The 25,363-nt window shown below is 36.8% G+C and overlaps 1 protein-coding gene across 3 annotated transcripts in view; it reads left to right on the forward strand.

Annotated features, from left to right (window-relative positions):
* LOC139974737 (uncharacterized) overlaps positions 1 to 25,363 on the forward strand; it is a 117,367-nt gene that overhangs the window by 39,986 nt on the left and 52,018 nt on the right. For 2 of the 3 annotated variants that reach the window (XM_071982119.1, XM_071982118.1), the window contains exons 2-3: positions 14,443 to 14,528; positions 18,476 to 20,491. In XM_071982119.1, the coding sequence (XP_071838220.1) occupies positions 18,503 to 20,491 (1,989 nt within the window). In that variant the 5' untranslated portion in view covers positions 14,443 to 14,528; positions 18,476 to 18,502. Of the gene's footprint in view, positions 1 to 8,865; positions 9,053 to 14,442; positions 14,529 to 18,475; positions 20,492 to 25,363 lie in introns of those variants that run through there. The other variant, XM_071982120.1, reaches the window with a different exon arrangement.

Genomic DNA, 25,363 nt, shown 5'->3' on the forward strand with positions numbered 1-25,363 from the left:
TGGCATGATGCACTGTTTAATAAACAATCTTCACATAGCTATGTACATGAGAATGCAAACATTCCCAACATGTCATTCCATAGATAAAAGTTAATTCCACATAACTACATAATAATATACTTTTTGCATAATTCTCAAAAAGTTTGAATTTAACAACTGTTGAGATTAATACAGTTAAGTGTGGTAGATAAATAATGTTCCTGACAGATTGTTACTTTAATTCCTCCAATTTCACACCAGAGAACAATGGTACTGGTGTAAACCTGCAAAGGGTTGCAAATGAAAAGACGATATTTACACCCTTTATAACTGTTACTTTGACAACACTGTTTCACTTTTCATCAAATAAAAATGTAACTCAATATCAAGTTTGCAGCCATGTTGCAACTTTGATATCATTGTACATTAATTGCATGACCTACTTTTATTTAAAACATGATTTTTATGTTGATTGGACCCATGTTACAACCCTCTGTGTTCTCCCTTCCTGATGTTTCATGGAATTATCATCGGTCATTTGGTTGAAAGGATAGTGAACGGTTTGTTGGAAAATTGTAAGCAGACTTATAGATTATCCATACTTTGCATTTCCATGTTTCATAAACTTTAAATTGAGTTAATAAACAACATAATCTTTTCCAAATGTATATAAATTGAGAATAATTAAGTCAAGAACTTGAAAGTTCATTAGGTCATTGGGAGGTGAGTTTCACATTGATAGGTATATATATGTTGTAGAGTGGTATAACAGCTCTTTGTTAAGCCACTTACATCCTCCGAGAGCAGAAAGTCCTTTGAAAAGCCACTTACATCCTCCGAGAGCAGAAAGTCCTTTGATAAGTCACTTACATCCTCCGAGAGCAGAAAGTCCTTTGATAAGTCACTTACATCCTCCGAGAGCAGAAAGTCCTTTGAAAAGCCACTTACATCCTCCGAGAGCTGAAAGTCCTTTGATAAGTCACTTACATCCTCCGAGAGCAGAAAGTCCTTTGATAAGCCACTTACATCCTCCGAGAGCTGAAAGTCCTTTGATAAGTCACTTACATCCTCCGAGAGCAGAAAGTCCTTTGATAAGCCACTTACATCCTCTGAGAGCAGAAAGTCCTTTGAAAAGCCACTTACATCCTCTGAGAGCAGAAAGTACTTTGATAAGTCACTTACATCCTCCGAGAGCAGAAAGTCCTTTGATAAGTCACTTACATCCTCCGAGAGCAGAAAGTCCTTTGATAAGTCACTTACATCCTCTGAGAGCAGAAAGTCCTTTGATAAGCCACTTACATCCTCTGAGAGCAGAAAGTCCTTTGAAAAGCCACTTACATCCTCTGAGAGCAGAAAGTACTTTGATAAGTCACTTACATCCTCCAAGAGCAGAAAGGCCTTTGATAAGTCACTTACATCCTCCGAGAGCAGCAAGTCCTTTGATATTAAGCCACTCACATCCTCTGAGAGCAGATAACCCTTTGATAATCCACTTACATTCTCCGAGAGCAGAAAGTCCTTTGATATTAAGCCACTTACATCCTCCGAGGGCAGTAAGTCCTTTGATAAGTCACTTACATCCTCAGAGAGCAGAAAGTCCTTTGATATTAAAGTCACTTACATCCTCCAAGAGCAGAAAGTCAAGAGAAACATACTTTTAACCGTCCTGATGCTCTGCTGACAATGTTATTGTCAACAACAGGAATAAATTCCGTATCGTCTTCATCATGCTTCAACTCTTTTGTCATTTCCAAGTTTCAAATCATGCGTGGAATTGATGTCTATTACTGACCAGAATTGCACCTGACTGGAGAAAGTCCCTGAAATTTCCTGCGCTTGGTAGAGATAATGGTCTTAATTGGCCATCTCTGATTGTTTTTGGAAGATGGATCTTTCCAAAGAGACTGTTGTGCCCTTACAAACACATACCCCTTTAGGTCATTGTTAAGCTATCTCACTCCCTGAAGCTGCAGCTGTACCCGCTTGTTCTAATTTAAATATTTTATGGATGAGCTAACTTGTTTCATTTTAGGGGGTGCCTTGCAGCTGGCTTTTAGTAGTCAGTTTCAGATATATTCACTGCACTTCTCACTGAAGGTAAAATAGCTTAAATTTATAGTCAATCTGCCATTAGGAATATGCCCCAAATACACTTTTAATTTTCAAATTCTTTCTTGGTCTGTAACATTCATCACCTGAACATCTTGCTCCATGGAGAAGTAGTTCTACTTTTGGAGTATCAGTTTCGTGAGAATTCCAGAAAGAGTACTAGCAAAACAGTTGTACAGTAAAGAAGAGTGAAAATATATTCTGCCAGAGAGGTAATGGATACCATTGAAAATCTCATGTACAGTAGCTATAACAATTGGTTTATATCAGTCTGTGTTTGTCAGCTTTCCACAAAGTTCTTCCCAGTTGGTCCTTTCCTAAGTGTAACCATGCCTAATATAAAACAGCTCTTGTATTGATTATGCGGTAAAAATTAGCATAAAACAAAAGCAAAAGAAAAAGGCAATAGGGCACATTTAAAGTTGGAAAAGTTTGCAAGAGGTCAGTAACCTTCATTTGGAATTTTTAGAGATCGCAGTTGTATGGAATGAAACATGTTTAATATATGATTGAAACACATAAGAAATGTAGTAGTATTACAACTAATTGTACAAAGTGACAGTTAATTGTTGTAAACGTATTTCCCATCAACTAATAAGACATTGAACAGAATTTGTAATAAAAGAATAAATCTCTTTAACTTTGTGAGGTTTTGGAAATGAGAGCAATTTAAGTGCTTACTCTGGCATCAAGAATCTCCATCTTGTAAACAACTTTTTTCAGTAAAAAACACTTCTTTACAGTAGGAATAGGAATACTTTGTGTACCAAGATGTGTAAGGAAGAAATGTTTTTTGGTTGTTATTATTGGGGTTAACTCAGAGTGTTGTTTAAATTCAAGCCCTGGAAGGAGGTTTCAGTTTAGTCTAACTCTGACATCGTTTTACCTTGCTAGCTGTGGAAGTAGGCCTATGGATGAGTTTGTTGTTGTGGCTGAGTAGAAGGGTGATCTTGCAACTTGTTTTATCACCAAAATACGGATGACATAAAAACAGCACTTAAGTGAAGTGGATTGGTGTCTGGAGTAATTTGATATCATCTCGTACAACATGAAAGTCAAAGTGATTAGTTGCCCCTTCAGAAATTACTAAGTCGCCCCATCACCAAGTATGCACAGCGAGAGGTGATGTTAAAGTTTTTAATCAATTGGAACTTTTGCACCTGTGACAGATTTGAATGAACTAGCAGGACTCCAAACTTGAAAAAACACCTTTTCTGTTTTTATCCAACCGTTATGTATTTGTATCTGGAAAGCTGTTTACAAGATCGTGGCTCAATTTCCTGTTTCATCAAATTCAATGGTTAACCTGTCGCCAAATGAATGTCACGGTATGGTCGATAAACTGACTATATTCCTGGCTGGTATAAAAAGAGAACTGTGAAGAAATCTCGATTATACGGTATAATCTACGCAGGTAGAATCTGAAGAGTTTCCAACCGCTGCAACTCACTTGTATTTAGTGTTTATAACTGGTAGATTGAGAAGGCCTCATTAAATGTAGAAGGTAGTATGCCAAGTAGAGGGAGCTATGTACAATTGAAATTACTTTGTTACAATGTTTACAGCCAAGTCGATAAAGAAAAGAAGTATGGATGGAGACAAGTTCATCATACCATGTTGCAATACCTGTTGAGCATGAAGTACTAAACTTAAATATTAGAACTAAAGCTCATCTCTAACCGAAGGATACAATCGTCTGATGCAACACTGTGCCTCATTGCAAAGGTCTCCTATAAATCAAATAATATTAAAACAATGCTCTTTCTTTTCTTAGCTTTCTGTGACTTCAAATTTAAATTCTTACAACAAAATATGATAAATATTAACTTAATTAAATAGTTGTACTGTACTCTACATAGTGAACTCTATAATACTATAGACCTGTATGACAGAAGCAGCATTCACTGTGTTGTACTGTACTCTACATAGTGAACTCTATAATACTATAGACCTGTATGACAGAAGCAGCATTCACTGTGTTGTACTGTACTCTACATAGTGAAATCTATAATACTATAGACCTGTATGACAGAAGCAGCATTCACTGTGTTGTACTGTACTCTACATAGTGAAATCTATAATACTATAGACCTGTATAACAGAGGCAGCATTCACTGTGTTGTACTGTACTCTACATAGTGAAATCTATAATACTATAGACCTGTATGACAGAAGCAGCATTCACTGTGTCGTACTGTACTCTACATAGTGAAATCTATAATACTCTAGACCTGTATAACAGATGCAGCATTCACTGTGTCGTACTGTACTCTGAATAGGGAATTCCTAAAAAGCTGGATTATTAAAAATGGTGACTCTTAATATAATTTTTGTTGTTGTAATTTTCTTGAGTTTTATTAACTTGTTGAATCTGAGTTTGTGAGTTTATCATCCCTAGGATTAACTTCTTTTTTTTTAGAAGTATTAATAACCTGTTACATAGTTAATCATGGAATAGTATAACTTTTCAAGAATTCTTGTGGGAAAACAATCATTTTTACAAAGACCTAACAATATTTTAAAACCTTCTGGTGTTGCTTTAATCTCCTCCAGTGAGGTTACTGAACTTCCAAAGAAGTTGCGTTTGAGATTTCTTGTCAATGCTCCCCCACCTGAAGCCCATACCAGTATTGCTGTTTGCATTTTAATTTTAACACTCTACTGCACTGTATCTACTTCCCTTAGTTACTATATATATACTCTCGTTTGAAGTACCGAGTCATAGTTAGAATGGCAAATAGATACGGAACAAAATGAGGAAGACTTAGCAAGCTGACGACGACGGTAGGCGTAAGTCTTCATTAGGTCCTTTTATTAGTTTGAATGTCTAGTTACGGAGGATATTTTTAAATTAAGAACCTCGGAGATGATGTTAAATGATGACTGACCTGATTCTGAAGGGCTTAACAAAAAAAGAGGGCAAGTAGGCCATGACAACGACGACGAGGAGGACGGAACATTGAGTAGTAACCATCCCAGACGTGAAGCCGTGCAGTAGAATCTAACTTTGTCATTATTACAATTTGTCAATGTCTCGGGGATGATGTTAAAATTGATTGGATTTGTCAATGTCAGGGGAGGAGGGTTTCTGTAATGGTAAAGGGGGTGGAGGAATATACATTTCAACCTTGGCTGCTACTCCTCATTACTCTCATTTAGTTGTCACAAACATTTCACGAAAAAAATCGATAGGAAATTGTCAGAAAGTGTTTGTATCTCAGACATTCATCGGAATGGATTTGATCGGAGACAACCGTTAAAGCAGGGTTTTGTCTTCTATGTTATTTGATACTAAAATTTCACACAGTGCAGTTCACAGCTGTTTATTGCCAACAAAAAATGAAGGAAAATTTTGTGATACAATTGTGACAGATTGCCCTAATTTCTGCGGAATTTTGACAGGTAATATGAAAATATTCAGTCTGACATCCTAGTGTGATGCCGTTGGTCATCATATCTGTCGCCCTCTATTTATCTAGGCTACATGTCACTGTTTTGAGGACAGTGAAGTCAGTATTACAGGTCACGTGACATCTGTTCATCAGCTGAGGTGGATCAGATCTCGAGACTTGTTAATCAGTCTTCGCTCCTGTTCTGAATTTCGTCTTTTATACGCTATTGTACATATGTATTGTTATAGGACTCTACTATGGTATTGAGATCTCGTTTGTAATCAGTTTCCTTCAAATGCATGTTCTTCTATTTATCACTGGGGGCTTTGTGCCGATGTATTGTCTGTACCGTGGCTGATTAAAGCAATAGATAACATAATCTACTCAGCGCTTGTTCTTTTACTCATTTATCTATGTGTTATATTCTTTGCATGTAATAGCGAGATTCAAGGCTCGTCATTACTAACACACAACCATCTAAGCCACATTTGTTTCCATACCCCCACCAGTCCTCCGTAGGGAATATTTGGGCGCCCCCGGAATCTGAGACTGAGTTTAGCGTTACACTACTACCAATATTCGTTGTAAGAAAAACATGTTCCTCCCATTTAGTTTAAATTTCATTGGTATTGTCCCCAAATATGCTAGACATTTATGTCTATTATAAAAATCCTCCATAATCAGCTGAAAATAATATGGAGAATCAGTACATCGAAGAAAGTACATTTGAAAAATCATAATGTTATGCGTGCCATAAACGATTGCGCCAATTGATACTGATGACCCATAGTCAATCTGGAAATCAGAAACAATATTAATAACAGAGTTATTACACTGTCCACAGATAATACTCGCACCAATAAACTATTTAACCATATAATGAATAATTAGCACAAATATCAAATGACCCACATTGTCTAACAGTGGACTGTATCTGTCACGTACATCTGCAAAGGGAAATTTTCCAGGAAATTGGTTTCTATTAATTAAGTGTGTAGTAATACAGATTTGAATGCTTCATGGATATTGGTTGATATTTTTCATTATTCATTAGAGATATCATCAACCTTAAGGCTGGTTTCTGAAAGCCTCCACTATACAAAGACATCTTTTGAGGTACATGTAATTGCCTTTACTGTCTGTTTCCTTAGGAGAAGTAATATACTTGTCAAACCACAAATCAACTTTATTACCTTTTAATGGTAGGGGTTGTGGTCAGAGGCTCAATGGGGGTCAGCAAAGGGGTATTTGAAGGGGTAGCTTTCATGACAGTTTGTGGTTTTCTCAAGCAGTTTACAAAATGAAAAGACTGGATGCATAAGGCTGGCTATATGGATAGAATAATTGTAGGAGAGGTTTTATATTTTCCCATTCTGAGAGCAGTGAGTTGTATACTCTGTGGGTGGTGGACTTCAGTGCACTAGTGTTTCTACTCTGATCACTTCTTGTACTGTTTGTATATTCTACCCTTCATCTGTTGGCTGGAGTAAAAGTAATAGTCTGCTAGCTAACGATCGTTCAATTTCCAGTAGTGCGATTCACTGATCAATAGTTTTCTGATTACTCACAGGATGATGAAGGTCAAGAGTACAAAGCTTAAGGGATCCTAAATATTTTTTTAATTTTATGATCGACTCCATGTATACAATGGAATATATGCTGGTTTGAACACATTTGACTAAGTAATATACCCAGCAGCAACACTTCAGTCTTTGCTCCATGAGAGGACAGCATCTTGGGTCTTTTATCAAACTCTAGCCCCAAACTGTATTTTACTCGGTTTGTTTTCATCGTAATAAGTGTTAAGAATATCCCTGGAGCTCAGGAATTTGACCATGAAATACTTTTTAGTCTCTTTTAAGGCAATTTGGCCAGAAGACAAATTGGTTAAATCGGGTAGGTTTGTATATAGTGCACTAACTATTTCTGTGCATTGCAGTGTGAGCTGACAAAGTTTAATGATGTTACCAGAACCTTCTGTCGTAGTTTAAATTAAAGCATAGATCTAAAGACTACATAATTTAGAGCACTCTTGGAATTTAGAATCTTCAGGGTGTCACATTAATGGGGTCATCATGTCAAAGATCCTGAAGACCTTATAAAGTCCATGTCTGTTGACCTCTGTCAGTAATGACTTGTATCCTACATGTATAAATATTATAAGATGCTTGCTCAGATTACAGATTTTAGATCTATCCCAAGAATGTGAAGATTGAATTTGAGGGCAAAATTATGTAATTATCACATCCTAAGAATAGGATTGTGTGATTTAGTTATCATCTTGTTGCTCATAAATTTATATGCAAACCCTGTAAGTTTGTGGATGTTCTATTTAAAGGTAGTCAGTATAGGCCCCAAAGTATAGCACGCTATAATTGCAAGAAGTTTTCAAAAAGTACTTTCCTTGAGGCCTTTACTCGCTTATCGTTCTCAGACATTTGTAAAGAAGAACACACAAGATGAATGAATGTCCCAGTGAGGAAAATTTCCTCCAAGGTTGTAATAAAAACAGGTTAGAATTTTGACCCAAGGTGACTAGGCCTATATTTGAATATCTAGCATATTTGAGGCCAATACAGCAAACCTTTAAGCTATTGTGGGTATAGAACATATTTGCCTATGATAACCAATAAGTACTTAAGAATGTGTTTGTAGGTTGTTATAAATAATAATAATAATAAGTATCAGGCAGATAGATTTACAATGCATAAGCGACCACGAATGTGGGAGAGGTCTGTAAGGTCTCTTATGGATTACAACTCTCATGTTGGGTGGCTTCCAATTCAACATTTTAACTCAAATTTGCAATCAAGCTAATAGATTGTGCTTTACTGAAAATTCACCCAAATTAATGTAAAAAGCGGCTTTAACCGGCATTTGTTGTGCCCAATGACTTGTCGGTACTGTCAGTGCACGGACCACTGTATCATTTTAATGTATATAAGCAACTACGACTACGAGATAAATGTGAATTGTTCAAGGGACGGGGGTGACTTTTAGAAAACATTCCCAAGATAAGATTGTTTTGGTATCTTCTAGGGCTCCATTCAAGCTGAGGAGTGGTGAATCGATTCACCAATAAAGTTTCTTCTTTCTTTGATCTTTATGGGATCAATATCAAAGTGAAGAGTGTTCCTTGTTGTGATAGGCAAGTCTGAGGCCTCCAGCCAGGATACTAATCCTACTTCAGTTACCTCTGTGCTAGTCCCGCCATAGTTTACTTTTCGGATAATGGAGATGATATGACAAGATGGAAAGATAAATTTTTTTTACAAGCTGTCCTGAACTTTGAGCTGGTGAATATAGGTTATTCTGAACAGCCAGACATGTTCTGTATCTTTTAACCTTTAGATATATATACAGTATAGACAAAGGTGCCTCTGTGGAGAATTCCCACTTCATATCAGGAAATAATGGATGTTAATAACTTCTTCATATTTGATAAATTAGTGATCATGTTGGACTCATGAACCACTTTGTCTGTGGTAAAGTCACCTTTGATACATGGATTTCTGTTTGTTGCTATGACAACTCTTTTGTGCACATCTTTGAAGCTTTGTCACTATCACTGAGTGAGTACATGTGCTCTCTCTCTTTCTGCAGACATAACCTATATTTTAAAGTGACAAATTGCTTAATAGTATTCTGTATCTATTGTACTTAATGTTGCTACTCAGATAAAATAGTTCTAAATTGGCAGTATGTGGCCCAAGTTGCCTCAAATAGAAAATGCTCTAGTTATTTATATAAGGAATGTCTCAGAAGTTTTGTGAGCCCCATAGGTATAGCATATATAGAATAATAAAACAATAATATAATTGTAAATATAAGTTGATCACATGCAGAAAAAAACGAAGTCACTGAGTTTAAGATATTTTTCAAGTTTTTGGAATTAATTCAATGCTATTATTATTTAATATCCAACAATGTCAGTAATAACCAAAACAACAGGCATGTCAAAATTCCTCCACCACAAAATTCAACACAGATAGCCAATTCTGATGTGGAATAACATGAACTCAAATCTTCCTTGACTCTGATGCGATACAATCCTCCAATAGTAATCACCATTGTGATTAAATCGTTAGTTCTGATCTTACTATGATAATCATGAATATCATATCTGACAACACTTTTACAACGGCAGGTTATTGACTATCTGTTCGAGCAATATACCCCTCCCCCCCCCCCCCCCAGATTGCAGATTTAAAATATATGAGAGTCTCAAATCTATGCATTAAAATGTCTTTTAATTTATCGCTTGAATGACTATAATTTGATTGCAAGGCATATCTCAGTATGAATACTGTCACATGTGTTCAAGTTTAATCTGGTAATTCAACTTGACATGCCTATCCAGAAGACACAACCAACTTTATCAACATTTAATTTCTTTCTCGCTCACATCTTATAATGTAAATCTTGGCATTGGAACTGTTCAATTGTATATTTTCTCTGACTGACTATACAGTTCTATGCAGACTCTCACTTCAAGTTCCATTGCAGATTTGCATGCTAAATGGTAGTGAATGTAATGCAGATTATTTCTTGAAGCTCTTCTGGTGCCTTTGAAGCCCCAGAAAATATGAGTAAAGACTAAATTGAGCAAGTCATACTTTAGTATTCAGTATATTCCAAAACACATGATTATCAGATCATCGCCATAATTTTTGGTGCTCTTGTTTTCTGGAAAATCTATAAAGTCACCTTTTCTATTAAACTTTTGTGGATAATGCACAACCTGACCATAAATGTCAGGTGTGCACCGTAATAAAGATAATTCCTTTCTTATCTTTAATTAAGAAAACCACTCAGAGAGTGCTTTGATTCTCATATGGTGGTGCTTTGTCTAATTTTTGTTCTTTAAGTGTGCCATAAAGTTTCAATAATCTAAGTAAAACCTTCATGTATCCGAATAGTATGTTGCATTCAAGGAAGTTATGAATTTTAATAAGTGTTAAGAACAATTTGGAATTTATCTGAATTTATTAACACCATCTCTGTAGAAGACATTGACACAGATATCACCATGTTAGATCTGACATCAACATCATGACGGTAAGATATAACATTATTATGACAGATATCACATCATGATGAGAGATATCACTATGGCAGATCATGTGACATCACTATGGTCTGAAGATGTAATTTCATCATATTGTCTCTAAGTTTCTGTTACTTGTCATTCAGCCTCTGAAGATGATCCTGCTAGGATCGTAACGTCAGGCCCACATACTTTTACACATGATATCATCATGTTAGATGTGACATCACCATGGTCTGCAGACAATAATATCATCATGTTAGATGTGACATCATCATTGTCTGCAGATATAATATCATCAGGTTAGATGTGACATCACCATGGTCTGCAGACATAATATCATCATGGTAGATGTGACATCACCGTGGTCTGCAGACATAATATCATGTTAGATGTGACATCACCATGGTCTATAATATCATCATGTTAGATGTGACATCATCATGGTCTGCAGATCAGGGTTCAATATCATCATGGAGACCATCACCATGGTCTGCAAATATAATATCATGGTAGATATGACATCCCCATGGTATGTAAATATAATATCATCATGTTACAGTAGCTGTGACATCACCATGGTCTGCAAATATAATATCATGGTAGATGTGACATCCATCATAACATTACAGATATGACAAATATGTGACTAATGTGATATCACCATAGGATATGTGACATCACCATGTTATATGTTCATTGTGTATAATATGGTTGCAGATAGGGCCAAAATTTCCACAAAGCTTACATTTTGAGATACATTGACTTCCATCTCTTCTTGATGGATTACATCACTATACACATCTTTGCTGAATACACTATACACATCCCCACTATACACATCTTTGCTGAATATTTCCACTATACACATCTTTGCTAAATATTTCACCTAATGGTATCACATGATTAAGTGTCTCTTATGAACCTGTTAATTAGCTTGCACATATGACTGTGAATTGATATATCTCAAGTTAATAGGAACATTCATATTTTTTTTGGGAAGTCATTATTGCTTGTAAGTTGTTAATTATCTTTGTTTTTTAAATCATGATTGCTTGTTAGTTGTTGATTAACTTTGTGTTTTTTCTTTGTTCTTTTCCTCTATTGTTGTATTGTGTATATCTGTACTGTTTAACTTGTTTAAGGGGGAATGCTCGTACAAGCTAATGCTTTTTACAGTCCTCCTCCACCACCTTGTTTTATCTTGACTTTGTACTACTCCTCTCTTATTGTTGTGGAAATATACTCAAACTCAAACATGACTTGCATTGTGCAATACACATTCTACTATACTGTGTATAATTTCTGTGAAGATAACAACAGACAGACAACATTGATGTTAGCTTCCCTTCTTGCCTTACATATCTTGGTTAAAGTAACATTCATTATCTATGCACTCTCTTCACAAGTACTCTCGTAAGGGAATGCAAATGCTGTGTCTCAGGTGTGGATATGCCGCCATTATAAATCTAACAATATTTTACCACGAAGATCAATCATTCAGAAAACGTTTCTCCACGGAAATCAACTTTACTAATGCAATTTGCTAATTTCAATCCCCACAGTGATTCATGTTAATTCTAGACTTCAGCAGCCATTGATATCCAACTGTCTGAGTCTGGGAATGAAAAGGAACTGAACATTGAGTTGACTTTGGATGTTTCAAATACAGTACTAACAGTAACTCATTTCACTATGTTTAAACTAGATAAACTTTCTTTCAAAGAAAGGAGTAAGAATTCAGAGTTTTTACAAGTATTTGATTTGATGTATTTAGCTCGCACCTCTCTAAACCTATCTCCTACTAATTACTAATTCAAATAATTAATTACTGAAGACTTAAAAGTTAAGAATCAATTGCCATTTTTGGCTAGAAGCAAAGGAAACCTTTGCAGTCAGGTTAGCGTTTGTATGCATGTGCATTAAAGTGAGAAGGTGTGCCCTAATATATTTGGCACTGACCTTATGAATATTAATGAGGTTATGGGTCAAACCTTAAAATCTTCACATTGTAATAACTCTGCAAACTGAAAAATTATGGGCCCCATTTGTTGGCAGGGTAGGCCCAGATTTGATTTCCACTGCAAGTTCATATTGTGACACATTCTTTGGGCCTGAATTTGTGGGACCCAATATATTTGGAACCATTTGGGCTCATAGTTTGGGGGTTCATTTTTTGGGGGCAAATATATTTTTAAGCCACTATGTTTTGGCTTAATATATTTGGGACCATTTAGGCACAAAATTTAATTGGGCCCAATATTTGGGAGGGTCCAAATTTTTAAAATTGAAATAATTTCCACAACCTTAAATCAGATTGTATCCAAACTTGGAATACAATTGTTGGTTAATAGTTGGTGCATGTGGGCATAAATATTTTGTTATAGGGTGATTACATCAGGTAGTTATTATGGCACCATAACAACTCCCTGATAACATACGACACTTAAATATTCCACTATAAGCAAGGAACCATAGTGCTCTTGTGATTTTAGTAGTTATCATGTTTTTCCTCTGCTCTCAATGTATTAAAATTCATTTTGTTAACGAAAATAAATCAATGTAAAGTAAAATAAATGTCATCCATGCTCTAATGTCTCCAAAGTACATTTTGTCATGGAAACATTCATTTGGCTAATTTACCCTCCTTGATATGTGGAAAGGACATTGAGTAAATTTTAGCAATTTTTGGCATGATAAGTTTTGAGGCCAACACCTACAACCTTTACCAGCACCTACAACCTTTCTGAAAAAAAGCAGTTTGTTTGCTCATCCAATGTTGAAATTGACATAAATTTCATTTTTAAAATTTTCTACAAGTGATTTTCTCTGGTGATATTGTAATATAAACATTAATTATGAAGATACAAATAGACCAAAGCTGATATTACATCATACCATAGATAGACTTCAAAAATTCAAATATAATTTAATCCAGGGCTTTGTGCCTATGCCGACTGCATGTCATTCCATAAGAAATCAAATTTGAAGGCCACGGTGATAAAGTCATCCACTACAAAATAAAAACGGTAGTAAAATTATTATTGGTAGTAGAATATCAGGAAATGTTGTCAATTTGTAGCTGATTGAAGAATATTGCTCCATGTGAATGCTTGACAATTATCCAAAAGACAAGGTCAGCTTGAAATCACAAGTTTAAAACACTTACACTTCTTATCCTTCGTTAGTGATCTTACAGGGTTTTACTTACATGTAAGATGTTCTAATCAGAGCAACAAGCCATAGGGGTCGGAAGTTTCCATTATTGATTAAATATCAGTGATTTTTGTACCAAATATCAGAATACCAACAAACAACCACATTTGTGTGAGGAGAGGCTTCCATTTATGTGGTAAAAACCCAATCTTTGTCCTTCCCTTCCTCTCCCCTGTCTCCTAGTACAGGTCTGGGCAAAAAACCCTCAATTCTTTCTGAAATTTTGTATTCTCTTTTGCAACCATAATTGTCCTATCAAATAACAATTGTCATATATGTGCATTTAAAATGACATTAATTTCTGGCAGAAGGTCAGTGGTGTAACAGCACTGTGTTACTGAACACAGGTGGGTGGGTAAATGAAAACAGCATGATACAGTCCCCTTGAAGGCAACACATTGAACACAGTGTTACACACTAATATACCACTACTACGTTTGCTACGTGAGATTTAGAAGTCTAATGTTCATTAATCTGCATAGAATCTATAGGTAGTTGGGCAGGCTCTTATTAGTTACTGTATACACGTGCCAGCGAGGTCCCTGTGTTTATTTTTCCCGGGATATTTATGCCAAGGTTTGCATTAACTTGTGTTCAAAGTTATTTTATATAGCATGTGATACTTCCAAGGACTTGTTAATTACATCCTTATGGTACTTAACATCTTTTGTTAACTTGAACTTTGATTGTTTCTTTCAGATAAAGATGTTTATTTTCCAGAGCTGTGACAGCTGTAGACGTTTGTAAAGGCACTGTGGCATCCCTCCCTACCTGTGCTTTCCAAAGTAAATATTTGATCTGCATATATTCGCATACTAATTTAACTTAACCTTATCATGTATTCATCAAAGATGTACAGTTGTTATATATCACCCATGTTCTAGTTGCAGTGCAGTAAGGATATCAACGAGGATATTCCACATAGATGTGGAATTTGAATATTTAAATAGATAGACAGACATATGGACAGACATACAAAGCTAGGCCCTCAAGTTACTGAAGAAATGTTCTGTATGATACTGTTAAAATTCAATTAGCTGATAGTTATCCTGAACAGGTAAATAAAAGCTTAAAGGCATTGAAGACTCGCCCCAAACCGCGTGCGACCATCTGAAAAAGTTAACTTTCCGTTGTTTGCAAGTGAAGTTTTTTTCGTGTCGCTACAAAATGCAGACAGTAATGAAACGTGATACCTTGTTATCTTAAGCTGGACCTGAGATGTCCATCGCTGTATCGTTTGTACACTGTGCTGTGGGTATTGACCGCAGCTGTATGTACTGACTGTATACTAGTGTCTAATTACCGACGGTAGCAAGCTGTGTGTGTGTATTTTGAGTGATCGATGGTGGTGTCTAACACTTCTGTTATACCTCATTCGAAACCAGGTCAGATTACCGGCATTAGACGTTTCTTTTTGCGCTAGTCTTCACACCCTTTAAGCCTAGACTAATACATGTACATAGCATGGTCTGTGAATGTGTGGTATACATTTCCTAAACAGCGTATAAAAGCTGCAGTCTAGATAACTACATATTCAAAGCAGGGACCATCTGCTATGAATATGTGAATGTGTGGTATACATTCCCTGAACAGCAAATAAAAGCTTTAGCCTAGATCACTACATATACAAAGCAGGGACCATCTGCTATGAATGTATGATACACTTCATTGGATTATCCTATGTCAAACTAAGAGATCTTACAAGTATTTGGCTGTACCTTATAAAGGAGTTATATCAATCATTTATTTTAATCCAGAAAGTTTAATTTGCAAACTTTTGAAGTTTTAGCTAATTACTTTGCAATTAGGAATGTAATTTTGGTGAATTATTAAGGTGACTGATTATGCTTTGATACCTTATTTTCCCTTTGATTTGTCAAGAATTGTAAGTCACTAAATTGTGAATAGGTCAATGCAAAATGGTGTATCATACAAAATGTTTTGAATCATGCACCTGTGGGAAGATCTGTTGGATTTTAAATCCCAAAATTGCAAATAATGTCTTTTCAAGTTTTTTGTAGCAGTCTGTAGCAGAATTTGTGACAGCTTTGCAATCTGCTGACCTACAGTATAGTAGACTGCACTTTGCATTACTCTCATGTGTGCCAGACATAAAAATGCTAGATGAACAAATTCATCCCTCTGTATGTGAACAGTACATTTTTATATGCATATCATTGGTTTGCAGAGTTTTCTCGTGCAGTAAGGTATTAAACAGCTGGAGCATTGTTGGTGTATCATAGAGGAAGAACAAACATTATTAAGTAAATACTGTCATCATTCACAGAATGTTTAAAAACAGAAACATTGAGTGGCCTGTAAGATGGTCACATGGTGCCAGTTTCATTTCATTTATCACCTGTTGAACGATTCCTGTTCTATGAGAATTTTGATTTATGACGTTGAGGTAAACTGAGTAGGTCATTCATGACTCAGGGAGAAGGGCCTCTGACACTGGGATGGGAGGAGAGGAGAGGAGAGGGTTAGGGGTTGGGGGATTAGGCCTGTTAGTGATGTTCCTGTTTGGATTTTCTGTTGAGGTAGCTTTTGTAGTTAAGTTCACCAAATCATAGCAGTAGTCAGAATCATAGAATTGCAATAAGTGAGTAAGGAATATGCTACTAGACTGTTTTCATTAAAGAAGGTTTTAAACCAATGATAAATTAATTTATTGTGATCCTCCACATTTTGTATTAAGCCTATTGTTACTCGCTAACCCCTTTGAGTCTACCAAGGGGTGGTGCCACATGATGTCAGTTTGGTAAATGTAATTCAAAAGCTTTACTTTCCCGTTATAATCTTCTCGTTAAATTTATCCTTGAAATTTGATACCTTTAGAATGTTTGCTTGGCTGTCAATATTCTCAGTAGTTAGAATTCATCAAAATGCAACATTTTGAAAGAAAACTATTTTCCTCCCTGGATTAGTGAGTTACTGTAACGATAAATTAGTGAGTTACTGTAACGATAAACAAAAACATTGGCAGGTCAATTGCCATGGTGATATCGTGTACTTAACTATTGCCAGTCGCATTCACAAAATCTCACCAAATTTGACAAATTCATATTTTTGCTATACAAAATGTGGATCAGGATGTATTTTGACCTACAGATGCCAAAATGATGAGCATTTTCGTTAAGTTATCAACTTCAGCCACCAGAAAATTCCTTAAATTGAAAATTGACGTGCCATGCTATAAAGCTATATTTTCTTAGTGAAGTATGCATCGCATCTAGTATAAACAGTTAAAACAAACTGTATTCATATAATTCATATGGCAGGACATTTAGGCTGACGTCCATCTTTGTCGTTGCCATGGTGATTATTAAGCATTTCAATGAGAGAAGCATGCATCCCTATATACTGTGCAATTGGAAACAGGCAGCAGAATTAGAACAAATCAGACAACTAGATGGAGGAGGTTATATCTTGGCATCAAATGGTTGTAGTTTATAAATAGCACCCCCACTTGGGTATCCCTGCTTCTTGTACTATCTATTTTCCCAGTCATTTTATACAGAACGCCATCTGTTTCATAATAGTAGTGGGAAAATATCAGCATGTTACAAGGTATGCTAACATAAGCATGCCGATATTAAAATCAAGATATTATGATTCAATATCAACATATATATCAAAAGTTATATCAGCATGTTACAAATCAATATAAGCATGTGAAGAATAAAAGTGAAAGTTTTATTCAACGTGAGACATGTTTGAACTTTGGTTTGTGTCTTTCATGGGAGTTGCCAGTTGTTTCACAATATCAGATTGATATCAACAGTGTGATGCAAAATAATATCAGTTTGTTACAATTTGATACATATAGTATTAACTCTGTAAAGTGCTCATTAGTTAGCTCATAATTAAGTAGGACACTACTGCATCTGTTTCAGGGACACTGTGACTAAAGAGAACAATATTGAAAAATGCAAATGAGCCTTTGCAGGAATGAGAAAGGAAAAGAAAAAGGAGAGAAAAAATAAGAATATGGCAAAACCAGTTGCAGTTCTGAGATGATATGACTGTATGGCACATGTACTTTACAGTATTTTGGGGTCTTTGTGGTGACCGTTCATTACATATCTTAGAAGAAGACATTTTGTACTGAAAAAAAACTACAACAAAGAAATTCCATCGATAAGAATAGAAACTGTCCCGGGGCTTAACTTGTAACCAAACAGATCCCCTATTGAATGTGAAAGGAAAAAGATAAAAGGGAAGGCGACAATAGCAAGATGTCATGGGGGAAGGGGTGGGGATGGGGTGTGGAGGAAAAGGAAGGTATATCTGAGTAACTATCAAGTTACCTGAAGCAGATGGGCAAGGAGAGTGTATTCATGTATTCCAACAAAAGTTATGTCATTAATTTGTGACTCAAAAACTTAGTACAGAATTAAAACAGGGGGTCCTTAAAAATTATATTCAGTGGTAGAGTTCCCCTTCTTTGATTCTCATTGTTTAGTATTTTGTGAACCAAATTGCAACCACCAAAGGTGGTACATGATACATGTTTTCATGTTTAAATGGGGCTGGTATCATCTGGTCTTGAGAGAGTCTTTGTATGTCATTGGACAAGATCACACAGTTATAAAGGACATTTTATCAATCACAGATATCAAGCTCATTTCCTATTGGTCATAGTAAAGAAGAATAAAGAAAAATGATTAAAAATGTATTTATTTATTTCTGTCACCTTTTTGATAACCAAATACTTTTTCATTGCTTTCAGTTAAAAGAAACCAAAGACGAGAGAACAATGGCATCACCAACCGGTAGTTGTTCATCTCTGTGGATCCTGGAGAAGTTGATGGATATTCCCAACCAGCCTCCAGGGGGTACCATCCGTCCAGATGAGCAGTACGTTCTTAGCTTTGAAGATGACGGTGAAACTCTGGTGGTGATGAGAGAGCCACGGAACCAACAGGATTCGTTACAGTCATCCACGGAAGAGTTGTCGTCTTCGTTGGCCGCGACACCAGAAACTGCCACGTCCATGGGTTCATCACAGAATCATACCCCTGCAGTGGTGGTGGAGCCATTGATACCATCAAGGCACGGCGAACTCTCGGATCCATCGTCGTTTGTGTCGTCTCCGGTCGAAAGTCAAGTAAGTTCATTTAGTGGCAATAGAAATTTTATAACAGATTCTGGCCCGTCTGTGACCGTCTTGGATGTAGATGGAGACTTAGAGTACACGCCAGGCGGAAGGCACCATTATCGCAAGAGGAGGAACACGTGTCCTCCAGAGACACCACCGGAGAAGATGAGGGACCAGACTGGAGAAGAGAAAATGGTACCGACAAGACTGGTCAGGAGGAAATCGAAACGTGATAAAAGTAACCTATCCAACAAGAGGAGAAGTTTACCCTCCTTGTTCGGTAGATGGGCTCAACGTCTTTCATTCAGGAGAAAGAGCGCCAAGAGAAAGCAACGTTCTCCTCAGGAAGGAGAGACCCACCCGGAGACAGGGAAGTCCGACTCAATGAAGAGAGAGATGACCTCCGATAGTGTTAAGTCTGATGATGGCTCCTATGTAACTTTACCGTCAGTCACGACAGAGGATGGGTTTAACGGATGTGATAAATGTGGAAGAAACCTCGGCCAGAGAAGAATGGAGTCCTTTCCCTCCATTCACGTACAGGACGGAGCAGCAGCTAGAATGTCTCAGTGGTGGTTGGAACAGAGGTCACCCTGCCTCGTCCCCAAATTTGTTTCCTTAGACAGAGTCGGGGGTCAAGCAGAAAGTGACGGTAACGGTCGAATACCGAGGCAAGCTAAGTCAAACAGGCAGAGTCGACCTAAGAGAAATTCCTTGCCAATGATATCACCAAAGCCAAATAGTTATCCCAGACCGCAGTCTTTTCACGGTAATCTTTCCACCTGTTCTTGCCAATGTGGTGCCAGCAGTGACTTCAGCAATAAGAAACAGAGGCAACAACAGCATCTTAAAACAACTAGACCAGTCTCATGGGCTGGTCAACCTCAACTTATGCAAATTAATCACCCTAATTGGTCCATTAACAGTACTCCATCAATGGAACAGCTAAAGGGGAAAATCCGTGCCAATACCATAACAGAGGTTACCCATGAGACTAAACATACTATGGAACATTCTGCAGATGTGAGTTTAGAATCCTTGGATGATGTTTTGATGTATGACATAGTTAATGTGCAATGCGTTCCTGAAACCTTGATTATGTCATCATTGTCACAGAGTGAGGAAGATCTTAGCAAAGACATGTCCTCAGAGATGAAACAGAAAAGTGGAATGTCAATAAAGCTGAATATTATGTCTAGCGGTGTCGGTGAAAGTGAAGAGATTTCTTCAGGCGGAGGTGAAGAGAGGACCGAGGGGATGGAGGTGGCAAGATTAACCCCAGAGATGATGCGGTCTGAAGGCATCACTTCAGATAGAGGAGAGAAGAGGATGGATATGGCAGGATTAACCCCAGAGATGATGCAGTCTGAAGGCATCACTTCAGATGGAGGAGAGAAGAGGATGGATATGGCAGGATTAACCCCAGAGATGATGTGGTCTGAAGGCATCACTTCAGATGGAGGAGAGAAGGAGATGGATATGGCAGGATTAACCCCAGAGATGATGGGGTGTGAAGGCATCACTTGTGATGGAGGAGAGAAGAGGATGGCTATGACAGGATTATCCCCAGAGATGATGGGGTCTGAGGGGATTGCAGTAGCTGGACGAGGGAAAAGAGACAGTGGCATTGAGGTGATAGACAGCCTGGTGAGTAACTATGAAAAGGATCTCTAAGAGTTTGTGGCCTACACCTGCATGCATTGCATGCATAGTCAGTCTAAGTTTGTAGTTTAAATAACCCAACTTATTACTTGGAAGCTAGACTTATCTTCAAGTTGTCAAACTCAGATGTAAATTTTATCCCTAAGTTATAGACAGTTCTGTAATGAAAAGGAGGTGGCAAAATGAGTGCAGCACTTTTGGTGAGCTGTCAATGTATACTTCTATTGTAAGTGGCAGGGGAACCTTTTGCTTTGTTTGAGGACCAACAACTATGTAACAGAACTGGATGTCATCAAGTACCAGATGTATCTAAAAGTCACGAGGAATTGATGTCGAAGGTCAGAAAGATGCCCGTCCATGCTTGTCATAATGGTCTCACGGCCAAACTTTGTTCTGCTTTACTCTGTGTTACGATGGTTCACATTCTGTAGGTAAATTGCTCAGAGTAAAGGATATCTTTGGGATGTAAAATAATGTTTGTGAAGGGTCACCACCATTCATTGGGATTGAATTATCTTTTCCATGCATGTTCCTGGATGGTTACCAAACACATGAAATTACTGACGATATGAAATACTGTCTTAGCGTAAAGTTCAGTAAACAAATCTCTCCACGATTTAATATCCCTCCCTGCCAGTGTTTCTGCTTCTTTGTGAGAGAAATCCCCGCAGTATTGATCACCTTGGTAGTGCAAGACTTGCTTCAGCTGTCAGAAACCATAATTCACTCAGTTTCAAATTTCACACCAAAGGGATAACTTTTGAAGAGGTTTGGCTGCTTTAGCTTCAGTACAGCTGACAGGATATCTGCCTTAAAGGGATTGGCTAATCCCTGTTAACAAACAATACATGTATTGCTCTGAATATATTGCAATGCAGACTCTATGCACTTACCTACCCCTGTCAAGCATACATTCGATAACATAAGTCATGTGCAACCCTTCAACCCTCCTGCCCTCTCCCCCTCCCCCTCCCCCCCCATCAGTCTCTTCTCAGTCCAATTGAAAAGGTGAGTGCAATAATACTAGGAGCAGGACAATTGGCATAAAGGGTCGACAATTCGAGTGCTTACTATAGTTATTCAACTGTAACACAACATTTGTAAATGAATCTATCGCTACTTATAAGATGCAGTGCCAGTAAAGTAGTACACAATGTGCCATGGAGTTCCAAACAAATGATGTTAACAGAGAGCTAAGGTAGATATTTTACTACTATGTATCACACAGTTCTGTTGACTTGAACAATATTCAGCCTCTGAAGAAGATCCTGCTAGGATCAAAAGTCAGGCCCACAATACTTTTACACATTCTCTTACACAGGCTCTTTAGTGGATAAGCAGTTTGCTAACAGTTTTGTTTTGTTTTATTTTACTTTTTATTTTGACTTTTACCATAGTTTAACATAAGCATATTTTAGGTGCCAGATTCACTATGCTATCTTACCGTATGTTCAAACCTTTTAATACACAAATCTTTTTCACAGTCCAAAGATTTTTCACTATTTGCTGATCCACTGACAAGTTTAGCTTTAATTGCATATTTTTGTTGTTCTGATGAATTTCATTTTCAAAATATTTTGATACTGTTTGGTACTGTTTGTCTCCATCATTTTCTCTTTGATGAATCAATCTGATGATTGCATGACAAATGGGTTGTCCAGCAAATTTGTAAAGATCAAAGGTAGTCATAAATTTACAACTTATTCTCTCAAAGGAAAAAACATGGAGGGTATTTGAGTTTGATCAGCTATATAATAATAATTACATGTGGTAAAAATACTATTGATTTTGATGGGAACATTGTTAACTGCAAATCAGATTTCATTCCTTTCTTGTTGAAAGAAAGTGACACTTCATAAAGCACTGTTAGGCACCATTTGGATGTCAACGTGAAAATGGTGCACTTGAAAATATGATAGCACACATGTTGTAACAATGAAGACATTTGATATGGATACATTTCATTAAGCATCGTTTGCTGAATATGTTTTGATTGATCAGACAGTTGTCATGACAACTCCCTGGATTGATTGTTTTTTACTGTAATTAATAATCCAGAGTGTCTAATTTAATGCAGCCAAGGTTTTGTATAGGTGTGTGTGTGTACTTTCATAATCTGTTTAGCTTATTGACTATGTGTTACAAGAGGATTTACATTTTCAATCATACTTTGGTAATTTTATTGACTATCTATTGCCTTCTTTTCAAACCTTCTATTTCTGTTCAGCATTTCAATTTAGCTTTGCTTCTTTCACAGGGCCCTTCATACCAGGGGGGCCCGGTCATGTTCCCCCCCCAATCATTTTTACAAGCATATTTTGCACATGGGTCTGACACCTCAACAGATGGCAATTTCAATGCCAATGAGCATTGCTATGACTACTGCCCCCCTCCCATTTATAGTGCCAGTGAGCATTGCTACGACGACTGCACCCCCCACCCTCCCAATTTCAAACATGTGTTCGGTTTCCTGGGTTCTGTTCATCTTCACTGGTCGATACTAGCGGGAAATACTCATGCAGTGTGAATCCGTATATAAACAATTGCTTCATTTAATTTTTCTAACTTTCTCAGGGTTCTCTTTAATAGCTGAGTCATATTAGTTGACCAATATGAAAAATGTGCTAGTGGAAACTGCAGCAGTTTGAACACTGCAGAATATTGGTCTGACTGACTCTTGCCCTCTCCTCCCCTCCTCCTATGCCCACTTCCCACAATCCCAAATCTGTGTCAAGTTCCTGACTCATTAAAGTTATGCTGTAGTGGCCCAAAATATGCTAGATATTCAAATATGGTCAGTTATTAGTCAACATTTTTAAACTGATTTTATCACAACCTTTGAGGAAATTTCTCTCACTGGGACATTCAGTCATCTTGTGTGTTCTTAAATATGTCAGAGAACAATTTGGAGAGTAAAGACTTTCCAGGAAAGTACTTTTCGATAACCTCTAGCAATTATAGCGGGCTATAATTTGGGGCCTATACTGACTACCCTTTAAACTCCATAGGGTGAAAAGGCTAGAAGAACATCATAACTAAAAATTAATTAATTGTAATCTGATTTTCCATATAACATGGTCAGTTGAGGGTAATTTTGTAGAATATCAAACACAAACTCTTACTTGAAAGGATCCCTTTAAAAAACAAAATAGCACCTGAGCTCAGAAGGGTTGGAAAAATTAATGTGCAGTAAGATAGCTCAGTGACATTTCTGTGTAACTTCTATATCACCCTGTTATGAGGGGTGTTAAATTTCTTCTCTCTCTCTCTCTATATATATATATAGGCTGAGTTTACTTTTATCAACTCCCAGGATCTGTTCCACCTCTGTAAAAGGAAGGATATTTTGTCTGTTTGTTTTGACAGGAGTGTGCTGAATTTATTTGTTTGGTCATGATCCTACCCTTATCTTTTACTGGAAGTACAGTTGCCCTTTACCCATTGTCTGTAAACATTGATCAGGGTAGGATATTTGTTTTATTGTTGCTGTATATTACAGTAATCCTGCATTGAAGTATATATCATTCATAGATACCAAAGGCATGAACATTGACTGAATTGTGTCTCAAGGCAAATTTGCAATACAATTTTTTTTTTTACAATATGGAATCACTTTAAAGCGGATATTGTGCATGGGAATCATTATTTGGAGTTTCTCTTGGTTGTGAACCATGGAATTTACTTTTATAAAGAATGTGAGCCTGAAGACACAAAGTTTAAGACACTTTAATAGGAAAGGCAACGGAGAAATAGCAAAGATGGTAAGTATATGTAAAGCTAGCTGTCTTCTAAACATTGTTAAGATGCAGGATAAGCACAAGAAACTACTGTCACTAACTATATATAGTCACTAATATATAGTCACTATATATTGTCACTAATATGTAGTCACTATATATAGTCACTAACTATACATAATAGTGTTATCATAACTGCTGTAGCGCAGAAAAACCATGTGAAAATAAATTTGTTAATTTTCAAGACACTCTAATTTGACAGAAATATTTTTCATGAAAGTAATTCATAAATAGTGCTATCTCCAAAATATGATAAAACAAAAAATTGAAATGTCCACATATGGCCAAACGTTTAAAGGTCATTAGTTTTTCTTCAACTTTTTTTGTTGCCTCAATTACTGAATTTTCTGTTCTGTCTTGGTTCTTCAAATGTGTGGAGATGCAGGGCTCCCAGGCACACACAGATATTAAAGGTCTGCTTTATAGACCCCAACTATGGCACGCTATCATGGAAAAGTTTCTTGCCTTGATCGTAAAATGACCTCTTTTTACCAATTAGTCTGCAACAGCTGCCACATATTTTTTCTTGTATGAGGGTATTTGTGTGAATGCTGTATGATTAACTACATTGTAGACATGTACATATTTCCACACGGTGTTAGCACAAAGAGCCCAATGGTGTTAAGAAGCTATGCAGGCTAATTGTAGAGCCTGAGGTCGATTTAAGACCGTGGCAGGTCGATTATGTAATCAAAAAATTTCCTAGCTATAGTGTGCTATAATTGGTGCCAATAAAGCAGATCTTTAACGCAGGATGCAAATAATAAACATATTAAGAGTAAAACAGTGGGTACGAGCATTACAAATAGCTAAAACTTTAATTGATTTAAGTTTTCTTTCCTCTGAAGAAGGCCAGAGAAAGAATGAAGACGGAATGTTAAAGGCATTTCAGAAAGGTTTGATCAGTTGTGGAAGTGGTAAAAAGTGGTACATAGGAGCACCAGTTCTTCATAGGGGGTACAGATAGAAAAAGTTGGGAGGAGACACACATACTCAGACAGTAAACGGAGCATGAAAATAGTAGACAAGTGTTGAAGCATAGAATTATTATTAATTGCTA

The sequence above is a fragment of the Apostichopus japonicus genome, chromosome 10 (genome assembly GCF_037975245.1).
Source record: "Apostichopus japonicus isolate 1M-3 chromosome 10, ASM3797524v1, whole genome shotgun sequence".
Lineage (NCBI taxonomy): Eukaryota > Metazoa > Echinodermata > Holothuroidea > Aspidochirotida > Stichopodidae > Apostichopus > Apostichopus japonicus.